This window comes from Scomber scombrus, chromosome 11 (assembly GCF_963691925.1).
Source record: "Scomber scombrus chromosome 11, fScoSco1.1, whole genome shotgun sequence".
Lineage (NCBI taxonomy): Eukaryota > Metazoa > Chordata > Actinopteri > Scombriformes > Scombridae > Scomber > Scomber scombrus.
The window spans coordinates 14,174,930-14,194,542 of NC_084980.1; the positions used below are offsets into that span (position 1 = coordinate 14,174,930).

Consider the following 19,613-nt stretch of genomic DNA (forward strand, 5'->3'; position numbering starts at 1 on the left):
AATCTCCCGGTCCCGACGGTTTTACAGTCGAGTTCTTTAAGGCGTACTCGATGTTACTAGCCCCCATCCTGGTGAGAATGTTCAATGATTCCTTTACTGAAGGCAGACTGCCAGCGACCCTGTATGAGGCATCTATTTCACTGCTTCTGAAGAAAGATAGAGATCCTACCTCCTGTGGTAGCTATAGACCTGTCTCACTTTTAAACATAGATTATAAGATTCTGGCTAAGGTTCTCGCCCTCCGCCTCCAAAGTGTGATGTCATCAATAATCTCCTTAGACCAGACAGGCTTCACATTGGGGAGACATCCATTCTTTAACACCAGAAGGCTATTGAACATTATATACTCACCCGCGTCAAACACTCCTGAAATTGTAGTGGCGCTTGATGCAGAGAAAGCTTTTGACCGGGTGGAGTGGGGATTTCTATTTTCTATTTTAGAGAAATTTGGCTTTGATTCTAATTTTATTTCTTGGGTTAAACTTCTGTATGCCATCCCCTCGGCTTCTGTAAATACTAACGGCGTCCATTCAGCATACTTCCCTCTCAAACGTGGGACCCGGCAGGGATGCCCGCTTTCACCCTTGTTGTTCAATATAGCCATCGAGCCACTAGCCATCTGGCTTAGAAACCAGAATGAGTTTGAAGGCATTTCTCGTTTCGGTCTAGTTCACAAACTCTCTTTATATGCTGATGACCTTCTCTTATTTATTTCAAACCCCACATCCTCCCTCCCCCCAATTTTGTCAACTCTGGATCAGTTTGGGCACCTATCAGGGTATAAATTAAACATTCAGAAAAGCGAGCTATTTTTTGTTAATAATTTGGCGAGATCTCTCCCACAATCCGTATTTCCTTTCAAAATAGCTGAAGAGGGATTCAAGTATCTGGGGGTGTTTATTACCAGCTCCTTCAGGGAACTCTTTCAGAAGAATTTTCAGCCCTTATTAGATAAATGCAAGTCGGACTTGTCCAGATGGGCTGCCCTCCCCCTGTCTCTTGCAGGCCGAGTTAATCTCATTAAGATGGTAGTTCTTCCGAAATTTTTGTATCTTTTTCAACACATTCCAATTTGTCTTAATAAATCCTTTTTTGTTAATCTCGACCAACAATTTAATACTTTTATTTGGCATAATAAACCAGCCCGTATTAAGAAAAACATTCTTCAACTTCCCAAACCTGAAGGTGGGTTAGCATTGCCAAATTTTCGCCACTATTTTTGGGCCTGCAACATTAATAAACTTATATATTGGCTCCATGGTGAAGGTGCAGACACCTGTCCACCCTGGGCTCACACTGAGATCTCATCTTCTTCTTGCTCTCTACATTCTACGATATGTTCACAGCTCCCCATAAGTGCCCATAATGTCTCACCTAATCCGGTCGTCACCAATACAATTAAAATTTGGATCCAGTTCAGAAAGCAGCACGGTTTCCATAGGGCTTCAATTCTTTCCCCGGTTTTGAATAATTATGCATTTCTCCCTTCCCGCTCTGACCCTACATTCCGCATATGGTCGGATAAGGGCCTCAGAACACTTAAGGACCTGTATGAAGAAGGTGTTTTCACGTCTTTTGCATCTATGTCAGATAGATACAACCTGCCTAATAGCCATTTTTTTCGGTATCTTCAAATGAGACACTTTATCCAAAAGCAGTTCCCACATTTCCCAAACCGCCCCCCTGAAGCTGAAATAGACCAACTGCTGTCTCTCGACCTGCAACAAAAGCGACTGATATCTGTCATTTATAATAAGATTGCACTTCTGAGCCCAGCCCCCACTATATCGCCTAAAAACGTATGGGAAAAGGATTTGGGGGTAGACATTACTGATGTCCAGTGGAGAGACATTTTAAAACTAATCCATTCTTCGTCGATTTGCGCCAGGCACGGTCTATTACAGTGGAAGGTGCTTCACAGAGCCCATTTCACTAACGCTAAATTGGCAAAGATATATCCAAGTCACAGTGATGCCTGTAACCGCTGTAAACAGTCCCCAGCCGACCATGTGCACATGTTCTGGTCGTGCCCGAGGTTGACCAACTTTTGGTCCAATATATTCCAAACTCTCAAACAGGCTCTCAACACAAATTTAGAACCAAATCCCCTGACTGCTCTTTTTGGTCTTCCTCTGCCTAAAAATCTCCCTGTTTCTACACAGCGTGTCATGGCCTTTACCACCTTGCTAGCCAGGCGTGCCATTCTACTTAAATGGAAGCATGTTTCCCCACCGACTCATAACAGTTGGATACGGGAGATTTTACAATGTCTAAAGTTAGAGAAGTTAAGGTTTTCACAGAAGGGATCTCTGACAGCATTCCATAAAACTTGGGACCCATTGCTGGATTATATTAGTAACAGTCTTAATGTTACTCCTGATGATGCCGAGGACGCTTCTTAACCGTTGGAAAGAGAGAGTACCCCCCCCCCTTTTTTTATTTTTTTATTTTTATTTATTTATTTTCTTCTATTCTCCTTTGATATTTATTTATATTTGTATATATACTTACATTTGATATTTCTTCTTTGATACATTTGATACTTTACCCCTTTTTTTTTTTTTTGTCTTATCTGTACTAAATTTATTTGTGTAATAATTGAGTCGTTTACTGTGATTACATCTGACATGGGTTGTTGGGAGGGATAGTGGGATTCATGTTGGGGTTCTCTTTTTGTCTTGTTCTTTTTTTGTACTTCACTCTAATGCAGACGCTCTAACACAACGTGTAACTGATGTATTGTTCTGTACTGTCTGCAAAAACTCAATAAAGAAATTGGGAAAAAAAAAAAAGACTGACCAATGACAGTTGAGGAGAAAGGGGGTTTATGTAGAATTTAAAACATTTTAGAGTTAAAATTATGGAAAACTTCATAGAAACAATTTAACAAACCATTTAATGACTTACAATGATTTCCTCTTTCAAAATGTTTGTAATGCAACACTTGGCAACGTGTCACCTTCCTTAAATTCTTTGCAACAAGATAGTGTTTACATCATGCATACAGATTACTGTGATAGATGAAGCAGGAAATCAGAATGGGATAACTCATGTTTACATTCAATTGATTAGTAATCTGATTTAGTCCCTGTCCCTTACCATGTCTTCAACCAGCACTGGCATTACCTATTAATGTACATATTATGTAGGGAATCTGCGCAGCTTCAATACAAATACTTAAACATTGTTAAATGTTAAAACATTTAGAAACCAGTTTGAGTGTATGGCCAAGAATTAGCCATGTAAACGCTATATTTTTTCTGGCAGAAATATGGTTGTGTTAACTAGTTTAATCACTTAACCTGATGAAGAAAACAAGGTTTAGATGATGTTCAAGAAACCAGATCACTGCTGAAAACTGACAATAATCACATTACTTTTAAGTGCAAGGTATGAGGCTAGTGTGTGTGTGTGTGTGTCATTGTCTTTTGTGTCTGCTCTGTCACATTGCTGTTTGAAAAGGTCAAGGGGCATTTGCCTTTCTGGGACTCCATATTTTATTTATCATAGAGTAAATGTGTGCATGGGAGGAAGATGGAGAGAACAAGAGAGAGAAAAGGAGAGCAAGACTCTTAAGGATGAAGTTGAGACAGAAACAGATGGACTATAGAGGGAAAGAAGGAATATATCCAAAAGAAATGAAACAATACAGCTGGAGCACAAATGCACTTTATCGAGGAATGTTGAAATATTGTTTGCTGTACACATCTGTTTGCCTTCTGAGCTCTCATTCTCTCCGGTAGATGCAAACATAGTGTTCAACCACATACTGCCTCTCTATTATACATTCATATGGCCGACCCTGATATGTCCTTGTGTTTACACCACTGGAACTAATGACACTGCTTCTGCAATCCTTCAAAATTAACCCTTCAGGTCAGACAAACAAAAATACACATCCGGGCACACATATACACTTTTTTATGAATTCCTGAAGGAGAAGAAACCAAAGAAAATTAATGAAATGTATCAGACAATATGGTGTGTGTTCACCTTTTCTCTTCTTGCATTTGTGTTAGGAAGGCAGTTATCAGGTCCACAGAGAGAATCGACCACTTAACCACTGGCTATACCCACAAATATACATCATTATTAAGATCACTGTATAGTTGTACATGTCCAAGTACACTGTAAACTCTGTGTCATATTAACAATAGTGTTCACACCCCCTGTAGGCTACAGTCATGGTTACAAGATTGATTTTTTTAGGTTTCACCTTCAACTATGACTTGTAGCTGACGTACAAATTATGCTCATTACATGAAATATAGACTCATGGAATCCACTCTTGGAATACATTTGTCAAATTTATGTAATTATTGACTGAATTATTGGTTTCCAAGTCGACCATATGGTTCAATTGTAAGATGACAGAAAATTATCTGTCAAGGTTTGACATAATTATATCTTCAGACCAACATTAGCACTGTGTGAAAAACTGTAGCCCCCTCTTTCATTTGAAGGAGACCAGCCCTGCGGCATAGCAGGGTGCCAAAACAGAGGGCTCCAGTAAAAAATCTGGCCAGATACTGTGTTGGCCAATGAAAAAAGTGCAAACACACAGTTCTGGCAGACTACTTCATAACATGCAGTAACATTCTGTTGTTTAGCTTGCAATCATCACAATGAAAGTTAAAATTGTAGCTGATATGTTAACTTTTCACTGTCTCTAGGTATTATAAACCCTTGTGCTGCATTTTGGCGTCTTATAAGACTTTAAATATATAGATCTGTTACTGAAACAGGTCTTCCTGGATTGTATTTTATTTCTCATCGATACCTGAAGCAACACACCTCCACCAACACAGCCCCCTGCATTGTTTTAATTCAGGGCTGGTTTCAGTCTTGATGCATGCTTAGACTCTAACGCAACAGAGATCCATTAAAAACCTGCTGAACTTAGTGTGCGTATACGTGCATGAGTGACAGTGTGAGGGAATGAACAATCTACCAGCAAGGTCAAGGCAGCAGCATAGCAGGTTAAGTTCTACCAGTGAGCAGTATGAGTGTATTCTCCCTACAGTCTTTCCCTGTGTGAACCTTTACAACAGGAGTAGCTTAAAAACTATGCTCAACACAGACAAGAGGCTCTGTGTGCCTGGAGGCTTGCACAACTGAAGAGGCCTCAATGGAAAAAGAATTGTAGATGTCTCTACTTAGTAGATCTTACTGAATACTTCCTCTTTTTTAGAGAGAAAAGATCTTGCTTATTCCATTATATATAATGTAAATGTGATGAAACCTTGTCAGTTATGTGTTGACTCAATTGAGGACTCAATTGGGTAATTAAAATAAAAAAGCATTGTGTTTCATAGCATTCAGGTGAACAGCATCAATTGTAAGACCAACATGCCTTATCCTAAGGACAAACTCAGACTCCCCAGAAGATAATGCTTTCAACTGGTGATAAGTCTGAACATAAGTCTCATATGTATGTATAAAATATAAATTATTTTTTCCACAACATAACAATTGTGCTGGATGCTAAAAGACATACCTTCACTGGTGATTCTAGAAAATTATATTTGTTGTGGTAAAAAACTTGCATGTGTGACGGCCTGCCCCTCTAAAATGATTGACTAATAAATTAATTTTGAATCGTTATTTCATGTGTGGACTCCCTTTTTGCTACTAACTGGCCCGGTTTGTGACACATGACATATTGATTATTTTGCTAGCTGAGAATATTAAAGTAATGTTTCAAGGATAACATTATTTATACTAGCAATACAAGTTGACAACACGATACCAGCTATGAGATCCTGTTGAGATGACTGTGCACACACAAACACCCACACGGACACATACCATATAATGTTCACACTAGTTTATTCCAGGTTTCAAGTTGTTTCAGTTAGTACTCCTTTGGGCTGCCACACTCTCCGATGTTGAAACAGAGCCAAAGCTCTGTTCAAGAGCAATAAATGCTCCCTTTACACGTGTGTAAAATGCCTCATAAAGACCCAAAGAACCAGAAAATGCGAGAAACAGTCTTTGTCTGTCCTGGATAGCTCCTGCAAGATTCATGCTATCAATGTTGGACTGTAGCCTTTCATACATTTAATTTACAATTATTGAATTACAGCACTGAGAACAAGGTCCTAAAATTCTCTTTAAGACCATTAGTGTAATAGGGCAATCATATGTCTTATAATGTGATTCTTCCAACAACAAAAAAAGACCACTGTTCCTATTCTGATGACTTGGCACTTTCTTCCATTTCCACTCCTTTTATGTGCATGAACCTACATGAAAGTTGAAAATAGTTCCTTTAAAATCTGAAAAGCTCTGAGCGTTTCCATCCTGTTAGCTCCTCCTCCCCGGTTTCATCCTCCACTTCCCTGCATAAATGTATCATTACAGTATCATTATGTCCCCCCCCCCCCCAGCTCCCATTTACAGGGACTTAGGTACTGTGTTCTGGGGCTTACGTGGACCCATTATGTCATTAAGTCATTATGAGCTGGGACAGAGAGAAAATAATACCCATAATAGAAGCTACATTGGGCACTACTTAAGTCTATACTTCCATCCTGCCTGCCTTCCTGCCTATTTGTCTGTCTGGTTGCAGATCTGTATGTGCAGTGTGTTTCATGTTACATATCTCACTACTAAGTTATTATCCTCCAAACAGAAAGAAAAACTTCTGAAAACATTTTGTGTTGGCAATCATTGACTCACCCCAGAATTAGGATATGCTGTCCAGCCAAGTTCAGCTGTCGCCACCCGAGTGTCCATCACGGTTTCTGCAGCAGAGAATGAAGAAAGGAAAGGTAGAGAGAAAGCGAGAGAGAAACAGTGGTTAGCCTCAAAAAAAGCTATTTTGAGTATCATCCCACAGAGTTGAACTGCATTCAAGCCCCAGTGATCACTTGACACTACCACTGACGAACAGAAAGGAGATGAATCCTTCACAGCATTTCATCCATCTCTGCTAGGCTTCTGTTAAGACAAGAGACATGGAAACAAAACCTTGGCACTTTGCTGGAAGGAATGTCAAAGCCTCTGTCATGCTGTTAAATGCTGAGCTTTGTATTGTGTCCTCTCTGTGCGAGAATGAAACTACAGCATGAGCATCCTGCATTTGTTTGTGCTCGTGTGTGTGCATGTATTCACATGATATGCACTCATTTGTGGAAAAATGTGTGGATATTTTTGTGTTTGTGAGTCTCTGTGCTGAACTTTGTCACATTGTTTAGCCAAAATTCAGAGGGAGACAGTCTAGTTTGTTCACTACTAGAGTGAATGTAGCCCTAAAATTTGCGGATCTTGCTTGTCTGTCAGGTTTTCTCAACGCACATTTATGAATATACATATAGGATAATTTATTTTTTTCCACTGTATGTCTGAACAACTGCACACAATCCCCAAATGGATAGCTATATGGTACACTGGTTGCAAACATAAATGAGACACTAAAACTTACAACCTTAGAAAAACAGTAGCAATTCAGCTAACATTCAAATTGATCCCATTTTGAACTTATTACAGTTCTTACACAAGCTGTCATTTCTGGCCCATATCTGAGAAATATAAGAACACAAAGATTACAAAGATCTCTTTCTCTTTCTATCTCTTTCTTGCCTCTCGCTAACACACTTTAGACAAAGAAGTCTGGCAGTGCACTCAAGAAGTTTACTGGCCCTGTTTTGATTAATATCTGCCTTGTTGGCACACTGAAATCTGGAAACCCGACATACCTTCAGGAAAGAAGAGAGACATATGGCATCATAATACACTGTCCTCTGCTGTCTCTCTCTCTCACACACACATACACATTTATAGAATGATGGACTAGGTGACATGTTGGCCTTAGCAGTGTGATGATATATTAATAATTTATCCTGTAACAGAGATTGTATTCTCCAGCCTAAACCCTCAATCTTAATGAGACTAGGCACAGTTAACATTTTTTGACATCCCCAAGCCACAACATGCCCTCAGTTGTTTGATGAGCGTTAAACAGATAAAAATTGGGAGACAGAAGAGTGAATGGTATGTCTGGGCGATAATCAGATAAGCATAGCGTGTGGGAATTTTCAGAGGAATTTCAGTTGTTGTGTCTTTGGTTTGGACATCATCCACTATCAGAGAAAACGGTTGGCTAGCGACATCCACACATATTGTTGATGCGGGAGCAATCTCACTCTGATTAAATGCAAAGATGCAGCAAGCAGACGCTGCTCTTGTTCAAGAAGAGGTTTCAGCCCTCTACAACCTCCCTGTACCTACTCCTCCACAGGAAGCACACACCCGCAGCTGTTGCTTATGTGGAATCTCACTGAACTTGCAGTGATTTAGAAATCATTCCAAATGATGGAGCACTCGAAGCCCGTCATCCGCAGTTCAAGTGGTCTTGCTTAAAGAGAAGTACACTGAGGATGAGTGACAAGCCATCCGTGGGAAGGAATGAGGTCTTTCATTCTCAATCTCCACTTACTGGGAGGAACTGTCCTCAGACATGAAACCAATTAGCCTAGGTAATTCTGCTACACACACATGCCCTCACACATATACACGTTAATACACACACAGAGACATGGGCTGCACATGCACACACTCTCACATTCACCAGCCAACTCAGAGAGCAATTTTCTGTGTACACCTACAGTGACAGCCTTGTTCACACCCAGCTTCCATCACAGTATTTCAATTTCCCTAAGATCAGCCTTGCCTTGTCTAGTTTCCACAGCCAGCCAGCTACAGCCTGCCTGCCTGCCTGTACGGCTTGCTGTCAGCTGGGGAGATAGGAGCATGAAACAGCCCTCTGCGCCAGCCAGCATTGTGGGGACTGCCAACCCTTTCTCAGGGGAAATCACAGAAGCTTTAGTCAAATCACACAGGCACTTGGTAGGCCATTTTCCATTTCCTTTTAAAAGGAAAGGAGGAGGGAGGGAGGCGCAAGATGGTGAAGGTGGAGACAAAAAGGGTCAAAGACCCATGGGAGGGGTGGATGAGTGGCATCATGTGACCTAATGTCTAACATTAGCAGAATATGAGAGTAGCAGATGAGTAAATGGAGTATGCTAAGTGGTTATTAGCAATGGGGTGGAGCTCACACAGCCATCCTGCCACAGCTCACACACCTGTCCACTGGCACTGGGGATTTGGAAAGTGTCCCTTGTGTATGTGTATGTGTGTGAGTTTTAAATGAGCTGTTATGTGGACCATTCATCCATTTAATCATAAGTGGATTTGAAGAGTTTCATTTTCAAATGAGCTACCTACATTAATTAGAAAAGCCAGCTCTTTTAAAATTACAAGAGGCAGATTTTGATTTATTGCTGAAATTGTAAGTCCTATGACCAAAGCTTACATAACAATTCAATTTCGGAGGAATTGATAGTTTATATATAAAAAAGATCAAATTAACTAAAGGACTGCTAGTCCATTCTAACTTAAACAATGCATTTGAAGCAGCTGGGACACTTATTTTTTTCTGATTCAATGGATAACAATTGGTCATCCCTTTCCCTGGCGCTCTGGTTCTTTTGGAAGTGTATCTGACCACATATCCTGTTACTCTGCTTTCACGTTTTACCAGGTCATTTTGGAGACAAGGAAAGACACCAGCTAGCTGTAGTCCCTCATGTTTGGAGCATAGCTCAGAGTGTTTTCTCCTGCATTCACATTCTGCTATGTCAGCTCCACCTGCAAGCTCCAATAAATTAAAGACAGCCAAGTTCACTAGCAGTTCAGTCTGTGGGAAAATTATTAACACAGAGAGCTTAATGTTGACTATGTAACCATGGCTCATAAATCTATTGGAAAACAATAGCTTGTAGGTGTCAGGGTAGCTGGCCTTAAATGGATTCAAAGAGCAGCAAGACTGGAGGATGTATTGTGACTACATTGCAGAATATTAGTTACTCCAAATAATACAACGGATGTGGATAGGCTCATTGTGTCAAGCTGATACACTGCCAGTGTACAAGTAAAAACACGGAAGTCACAAGCCCTGCTAAAAACCGAGTCTAAACCAAAGGCCTAAAGTTTCCAGTCCCAGCTCCTTCTCATTTGCAGAAAGTGATAGATCAATACCAAATGGTACGCTGTTTCCACTGATAGAGAGAGAGGGATAGAGAGAGGGAGGGAGAGAAATTATAGAGCGACAGACTGCATTAAACATTGATGGGGCCCTGTGGTAGAGATCGATAAGGCAGCCTTCTTCACACAATTACACGTCAGCAAGCAGTCGCATGATACATCACATGCACACACATGATTACATATTGCTAGCACTTGGGCTGAAGAACATCTATAGAATGGGAGATAGAAAAGTACAGCAGGGATGGATTGCCCAATCACTTCACCATCTTTGAGCTTTTATGTATGACTTTAATTCTACAGTTTGCAAGTCAGAATGGCAACATGTCTGTGTAATTCCCCCCTTTGTGGCCTGTCTGTGTGATTGTATGGCTGTTGGTCGATAGAACATGTGCTGAAGCGCCTGTCTGAAGCTCCATGGCTCCTTGGTCAATAAGGCAGACAATTCTCTGCAGATTTCCCTTCCCATCCATCCCATAACACATCTTTTCAATTTCATCTATCCTTTAGCCCACCCCCCACACCCTCCTCTCCACTACGTCCTCCTGTTCAAGGATGCTGGTACACTTTGTAATTCAATGAGACAATCATGTCCAGATGCTGAATGCTAGTCTGAAATGGCCTTTTCTTTGTGATAGTAGCAACAAACTGAAATAAGATCCAAGGGCCTTGAACAGCATTATTTAAGAAGGGCCTATCTTCTCTCAGAGATGAAATAAAGATGGGAGGACAAAGAGAGAGAGAGAGATATCATAGGGAAAAGACAGACAGAGATGAAAAAGCGAGAGGAGAAATCAGCAGGATTGAAATGAGCACTTAACAATGATGAAGCCCCATGGTAGCCTGCTGAGCCTGGCATCTTAATACAGGGCTGAAAACAAAGTGACAAACAAACAAGAGTGAAAGCTGCTGCGTCTCCAAAACTAATCAGCCGTCCACTCGTGGGATTTATGAATAAAAAAGAAACATTTTTGACAGAGTTAAGTATTTCTTGAAGAAATCGAGTGTAAATTTCTCACAAATACAGACAACATTCAGTCATGGCACCCTGGGAAATCACAAAAAAAACAAAAAAACTTTATTTATTATTTACTGGATTGCAAGGTAGGACCAGCTTAAGTTCAACACTGGTGAGGGCACTGAGCTGATTTTAAAACAGGGAAACAGGTTTCTGGCACAGTGCTGCTTCAGGGTAAAAAGAATATGAAAGAGGCGATATCTTTGATTGAGTCACAATGTTCAACAGAGAAGACAATCCTTGTGAACACAGACACTTTTCTAATCTGTGCCACACTAAAGCTGTGTCACTCATACTGAAGCGTTTTGCTTTAAATAGAAGATACAGAACAGTCAACAGAAATACATCAAAAGAAATATGTTACTTCTATGTCTCCCTGGAGACAGAAATGACAATGTGGCTGATTTGAAAACTGAACAGAAAATAATCTGCCGTCCTCTGACACATTAGCGTGGAGTGATGGGATACACAAGTACCAGATCACTGAGCCACAGACAGTATTAAATGAACAGGCTCACAAATGACTGATCATACACATGCAAGGACACACACACACACACACACAAATGTATAAACAGTGCTCTGGGCTCGCAGTCAGAGTGAAAAAAATGTCTGCATGAAAGAAGACCAAGTCACTATCAGAGACAAGAGGGAAAGCCAAGGAAGATGACAGGAGATGCAGAGGAGGCGAGCGACAGAAGCAAAAGTGAGATCAGCAGCAGATGTTGGGAAGAATGCCTCACAAGATAGGAAAATTAATATACATGCGCTATCTGCAGAAACTGATGAAATTATCCTTTCATCACAGCAAGGTGACATTCCCTTGGCCTCACACATCTGGGATGTCATGTTGCATAAAACTTATGATTCAACCTTGCGGCACTTGGTGAGCACCAACACTCTCGTTCTCCACTATTACCGGTTTGTAATAGAGTTGCTGTGGGAGGGAAGCAGGAAAATACAAGAGCCCACCCTGAGGCGGGGTTGGCAAACATAGACAGGTACACATGCAGTGAGTGTACACCCAGTGGCTGGTAACAACAGACTTAGGCATCTAATCATTATCTTAGTGGTCAGTCACTCACTCAGCTATCTGAGTAATACAAAAAACAGCACATTTATACATAACCCCTCACTTCGCACCTCTCTCACTTTCTTCTTTTCCTCTCGCTCTCTCTCTCCCCTTCCCTCCCCTGGTCAGGGGAGAGAGGTTAGGCACATCATTTGCATTCATTAACATTACATTAGCAGACAGAGTGATCTTTAGAAACCAGGCTGCTGGAGAGTGTCATCTTTAATTCATCATAACCCCACCACCCACCCCTCTCGCTCTCTCTTTACCACTACCTTCTTCTCCTCCCTCTTTATTCTTGCACTCATCAATCCCTCCTCTCCCTCTTTCCCCTCTTTCCCTAATCCCAGCACATCCTATCTCCTCCTCTTCTCTGCACTTTTCTTCACTCTCCATTTACCTCTGTCTTTCATCTTCTTCACTATTCCTCCTGTCTGTTTTTTTGCCTTTCTCGCTTCCATTCCTTCCCCTTATCTTTCTTTCTCTCTGCATTCTCTTAATGACAGGGTACAGTTGGGTTTGATGTTTCTTCATATGTGCCGCCAATGCAGGGTAGGAAGAAGAAGGGACACACCCAAAAACACACATACACACATGTCAGCCTTCTGGCTGCATCATGCACCCTATACACATCAGTCTGGGAAGCAAGACAAAGCAGATGAACGCTCTACACAAGGCTCTCTGGTGTGACCCTCTAGCCTTGTACTACTTACAAAAGGAATTGAGCTTCCAATTAAAGGACTCATCCTCAACACACTCACATCAAAAACTTAAATGGTCAACTGCAGACATATATACTTCATGTTTCTTCCTCCTCTAAAGCTTGCATATAGCAAGCAATTGCCTAGGTACTATAGACCTAACACAAATACTCTCTATGTGCGAGCATGTATATGCATTTTCATGTATGCGTGTGCGGTCATGCATATGTAAATGTCAAAAGTACAGTTTTGTATTAAAGTGTCATGTATGCATGATAGCCTTGCAGCACACAGAGTGGGAACTGCAGTTGTGCTTATTACACAGATACATAGAACAAGCACTGACTGGATGTGCAGGTGAATCTAACAAAGAATTAGTCCCATAAGTGTCAGTTAAAACAAACAACCTAATTACTTAGTTTACGTAAGACTTCTAATGATTCCTCATCCTCTTCTGCACAAAAGAGGAGGACATTAAGGAGCAAATCTGGCAAAACCACACAATCGAAAGGTTATAGAGTTTATGCTAGACTAAGACCAATGTAAACTGAGCAAATCTCAAAAATATTAGTATCTCTTTTAAGTCAAACAGTGAGTATATGAAAGGTTAAATTATATCAACATAATCTGATGAAACACAGTGATCAGTGTTCTGACAGAGGATATGCCATTTCAAATGTCTCCTTTTCTCTATACTCCTGAAGCACACAGCAGAAATATGATCACCCTCTATGTAGTCTTTTGGAGTGAGTCTGGCTATGATGACACCGCTTAGGGAATTCTGCACTTACTTTATGAGAGCATCATTTAAGGTTTTCTTTTTCCCTACACTCATCCTGTAGAACTGAAAATGAACATGGCATATGCATATTCTTAATTTTGGCATATTCATATACAGACACAAGTGTGTGGATTTATTATACACATAATCACTGACACATAGCTCCTGGCCAGATTTTTGCAAGCTGTTCAAGATTTGTACTGTATATCAGTGCTAATAAAGTAACATAAAATATATTGAAAAATCTGAATATTTAGGTAATATATATGGTTAATACTCAGCACATACTTAGCAGGCTGCCAAACATGTAGAGCCGAGAAACTCAATATTCAACTATTCTACATACCTCACAGTAATGAGCCCAGGATCTGCTTGTAGCAACAGACCAGCAGCAGTGACCAAGCAATAATCCAGATGAAAGCAGCATTAGCCTCCCCCAGCCATCACAATACTCATTACTGCTGATATTACCTCAGTCAGTCTGTCTGCTTTTAAGAAACCTGGCAATTTGCTGCAGTAAAACTGGGTAATTACAACTCTTATCAGGCTCCTCACCTCACAAAACAGCATTTAGAGAGTGGGAGACTACTCCCCAATGCTTCAGTGGCTGTGGAACAAGGCTTTGGCTGACTTCCCAATCATTCAGCCACACCCACTCACTGTCATTATTCTCTTTTCAACTCCAGCCCATACCCACTGTCCAATAAAAACAAACAGAAATTTGACCACTTTAATGACAGAACTAAAATAAATTATTGATAAATGCCCCGAAGTAAAAATATGGAATAGCCAATGTGAACCATGATGGCCCGATGAATATCACTTTACAGCACAGCTTTTCCACCAAGAAACGCTCTCCCTGCCTCCAAAATATAGAATAGGAAAACTTTGTGTTTATTTTGGAAAGCTAGCATGGAAAAAATGGCTATGAAATATAACCTTTCCAAATATCTTAACAATGAAAGTCAATCCACTGTAGCTTTGACATTTCACATATTAAAGTTTCACGTATTAAAGTTGGCCCTATCATCACTTCTACTGGCTAGAGACACAAGTAGACTGTCAGAGAAGAACTGTGTCCGTACTTTGGGATTGTGTGAGGCTGACATTTAGCAGTGTAAGCTATAGCTAATAGGCTATCCGGGGTGAGTTAAAGCATCTTTGTTTTTCAAGCAGACCAGGAAATCCTTGCTCAATTACTTCCTACTGCAGTCCTTCACTCTAATTAAGACAGTAAGGATAGTCATTAATGCAGTCCTGTGTGTCTGAGGATGTGCATGCTCACACGGGGGGAAAAAGCTCTCAAAATAAAGTTAAAAAATAGAGATAAAATAAAAGAATCGATAACGTTAATGTCAAATATGTGCACAGTGCACAAGTGTCTCTGATGGCATCTCAGTGTGCCTTGCCTGGTTGCATTTTATAGCAACTGAGGGTTAGGAGGGCAAAGAAATAGATCGAACTGGTTGTCCTTTTCTGTCACACTGTCACACACTTGAACTGAGATAACCATCCCCTAATATGTGGAACTTGTACGGAGGCCAGAGGGAAACAGAGAAACAGATAAAGAGATAACGAAAAAGAGGAAGAAGACAGAAAGACAGGAGTGAGATAGAGAGAGAGAGCAAAAGGGAAGAGTCTACAGTTCTTATGAAGAAAGATACTAGATCAGATATGGAGGGAGTAATCGGAGAGACACTGCAATGGAGAGGGCATCATGTGGCAGCGCCCTGTGTTATCTTATCCAGAAATGGATCTAACCTTAGCTGAACACAAGAGTCACATCATTTCTAAGAAATCACCTGACCCCATTTCTGTTCTGCAGCCTGTATGTACAAAGACTGACATTTGCAATATTTATGAACAGGAAAACACAGAAGCAAAACTGTCTCGCATTAAGACAGACATGAGCATCACGCTAACAGCAGAAAAAGGACACACATAAAGGGATGAAATAAAGTCCCATAATGCACACACTCTGAAGAGCATGCACAGATAGACACGATATATTCATGCTCACAACGCCTATTAAACACAGCAGAGCCCAGTTGCTCCGCCTATCACCTCCACTGGTACACCCTCGGAGTCTGACTCAAAACTTTGGGTAGTATTTATCAGTGCAATGTGACACTGAAAAAAATGAATGAATACATCCTGCCCTTTAATCCCAACTATTTATTCACCACTGCTACGACTAGTTTCAACCAAGAGGGTGGCTCCGGGATTGAAAAGTAAAGCCGATGTGTAAGTGACTTAAACCTGAATTCTCTCCAATATACTTTTCACATGATTTATTACTTTAGTAAAGTTTCTTAATGTTTTTATGGTCTCCGTTGCTAGTTTCAAGTGTTCTTCTACACCATGATGTTCATTTTGTATATTATGGTCCCGTTTAGAGCAAAATAGATGATAAAGAAAGCATGCTTTATGGCGTGGCTAAATTATGATTGACAAGTCGCTAGGTAATGTAACCATGGAGAAATCTCAAATTCATATAGTTGTAGCTGTCGCCGTCACTACAGCTAGCTATCTAAAAGGGCAAAGGAGGAGTTGGATTTTTCTGGTAAGTTCATTAGATTTGAATGGTTTTAAGCCTTTTTTTCACTAGTAAAAATTAGCATTGGCATTATCGCAGTTAACCATATAGCTGTAAATGCGCCATGTTGACCAAGCTAGCAACTAGCATTACAGTCAGTTCCATTTTTTATTTTTACAGTCTATGGTTTCTCACCAAAGAACAAGGCGCACAAGCAATATTCCACTGAAAAGTAAAAAAGAAAGACTGTGTTCAAATGGTAGAGGAAACACCACCTAACTATATCAAATCTCATTAAATGCTGTTGTTAACCATGTTTGGTTGCACTACAAAATTGACTTGTGGCTCTTGAATAATTCACCCATTGGCAGAGAGAGAAACAGACAAGAGAGCGTGGGAGAGAGAGAGCCTTGAGGTTTTGATGCCATGCTCTCTTTCCATCTCATCTGTGGTAGTAAAAGAATGACCTTCAACCACCTTGAACTCACTGGAGCTGAATTTCAATAAAAGTCAAATTATCACCCGCGCCCATGGGGCTTGGGAGAGGCACTAAGTCTGAATTGACTGTGCATATAAGACGATTTAACAGTCATATGGAGGTGTGAGAGAGTCAATCATACGACGCACTTCTTTTTCACACGGAGAGGGAGTCTCAGCAGTGAGCAGTGGTTACTGTACCCTGTTGGGAGAGCATGCCACTGGGATGGATCACTGATTGTTTTCCACGAGTGTGTGTGTGAGGAACATCAAACACAAATTCCTGTCTGCGGAAGCACATATGCCAACATGCAATTGGGAAAGTGTTATTCAATTTAGTCATGTTTTCCCTTGACAGATGTAGTGAGATTCAGGTAATTGATGCCTCAGTTTGGTCTTCCCAAGCTGTGTGCTCTTCACCAGAGGGACAGTACTGGCTAAGCCGGTGTGAGTCAGAGGGAGGGCGCAGTGTGATCTCACTCCCTTAACCGCGACTGAGGTGTTCTTCTGGGATCAGCTACACCCGACACACACACACGCACGCACGCACGCACACACACACACACACACACACACACACACACACACACACACACACACACACACACACACACACACACACACACACACACACACACACACACACACACACACACACACACACACACACACACACACACACACACACACACACACACACACCAATGAATGTCAATAATGCACCAACACAGGCATAGAATACGTCCCGCGAGTGTGGCCAAACCACTGGCGATAGCGACTGTAGACATCCGTACATTGTGATCACTTCTCATTCTCCCCATCTTTCCTCGCTATCTGTCTCCAGAAAAATGCCAGTGGCCTCTCCAATGCCCCCTAGCAAACAAAATGCTTTCCATTAAAATCAAACACCAAATTCACCTTCTTGCAGCATATGCTTACATGCCTGGGGAAGTCTATATATTTTTGGAGATGGGCTTTGTTTTTCCTCCAGGGCTTTGCTGGAGTCTGCACGCAGCAGTGAGGGAATAAGAGATAGAAAATAGTCCTGAGGCTTAAAGAAAAACTTTCAGCAAAAGATCTGACCTTATAGCATAAGGTCTCCAATGAGAATCTATAACAATAGAGAAGAAGGGAAAGAGGGAGTAAGAGCGAGACAGACCTTTTTGAGTATATTTGTCTGGAAGTCTCTCATTCTGCAATGGAAAACATTACATGCCCTCTTCATTGTTTTTTCAGTACTTTTGTAGAATTAGGGAGTTGAGACCATAGAATGGGAAATAAGAGCTGATTCTTGTGGATCCCAGGAGGAATTTGTGTTTGATGTTCCTCCATTTGATGCTGCCATTTTTATTTCCTGCATCAACCTTCCCACTCTTTTCTTGTGTTCCCTTTTTTAACCAGTTGTTAATTCTCTGCATCTCTTTCACTCTCTCCTCACTAAGGCTATCAGAATTGCCCAAAAAAGAATTGCACCGGTCCGAATAATTTAAATATCTATTTTTGCAGATTGCTGGGCATTACAATAAACATATAAAACAATGTCCTAAACAGTAAAACATTTAAAGACTGTAGACCTCTCTCTGTCTGTGCTGTGGTTGGTGTTAGAGTGAGAATTGAGAGGCAAGATCAAATGAATGATTTGTATTTAATGATTAGTCAAATTATTTGTAGGTTTTACACAGGTTGGGCGATATTCATTCTGGTTACCAAAATCCAAAGTATTTCCAAATGGGGCTTTTTAGGGTGCTTTCACACTTGTTTATTTTGGTTGAATCAAACTCTGGTTCGTTTAACCTCTTGGTATGATTTGTTTAGGCAAATGTGAACACAGCAGTTGCACTTCAATGGGGAACAAAAAAACCAGACTGGGCCCTTGTTGAAGAGGTGGTCTTGATCTGGTTACAAATAAACTCTGGTATGGTCCGTTTGCAGTGTGAACATGATCAGACCAAGATCTGACCCAACTGCAGGAAGTATTTTTTTTAATTAAGCTTGCTCCTATGGTCAGATGTGCTGTGCATTAGGCTTCCTTCTCCTCTCCAGCCGATTGAAGGCAGCACATCCTCTTCACATGAAGCAACACATTGATCTCTAGATGTTGCCTTAAACTGCATTTAAATGCACCATGTTGCTTAAATATTTCGGCTTGTTATGTGGCCCTAACGATTGGACCATATTATCAATTTATAACATCGGGCAAGTGCCCAGGGGGGGCATTTGAAAAAAAAGAAAAATGTAAATGTTTTCATGGTTTTCAAACAGCAGATACATCACTGTCAAAGCACTTGATCTAGCTTTTATTTACCATTATTCTTATCAATAACAAAATTAAGAATAAAAATAAGAAAACAGGTGAAATATAGCTATTGCTGTGTCTTTTCAGCACCACAGAGGTGTGGACAGAAAAAGACACTGTTTATTTCAATATTAATAGCAGTACACTGTTAGAAAATATATTCAAAGACCATTTTATAAGCTTACTCTACCCTCCTGTGTGGAAGTATACAGAGTGCAAATCACTCTGTCTGTGGGCAGGTTGGGTTGTTGTTGAAGTGTTTGCTTTTTTAGGCTTGACCGATGTTTCATTTTCAATCAATGAAAGTGACTGTTTCCTGTCCGTCAGTGCAGTGGTCCAGGACTCGTGAGGCAGACAGCCATGGTACGGCTGCTTTTTTCACAATGGAATATTTATTCTTACAATCGAATGTTGTTTTTTACAATTCAATTACATGTAACCAAATTTAGAATATTAATTGACAGCCCTTCTCCTCACTTGCCTTTGTCTGAACCACTCTGAATGCAAAGCCACTGCTCACTTAACTCTTCTGGGAGAGCAAATGTCATTTCACACACACATTACATTCAGTCTGTTTTGCCACACAAAGGGTGTGGGTAATTTTGATCTCATGCCAACAAACCACACGAATAAGCACACAAATACATACACACTCTATCTGACCTCATCTGATTTGGCACCCGTG

The 19,613-nt window shown here is 40.7% G+C and overlaps 1 protein-coding gene across 1 annotated transcript in view; it reads right to left on the reverse strand.

The window, feature by feature from the left end:
- Window positions 1-19,613, reverse strand: part of LOC133990176 (ephrin type-B receptor 1-B) — a 166,763-nt gene that overhangs the window by 103,999 nt on the left and 43,151 nt on the right. The window contains exon 2 of the mRNA XM_062428350.1: window positions 6,682-6,746. Coding sequence (XP_062284334.1) covers window positions 6,682-6,746 — 65 coding nt within the window. The remainder of the gene's footprint in view (window positions 1-6,681; window positions 6,747-19,613) is intronic.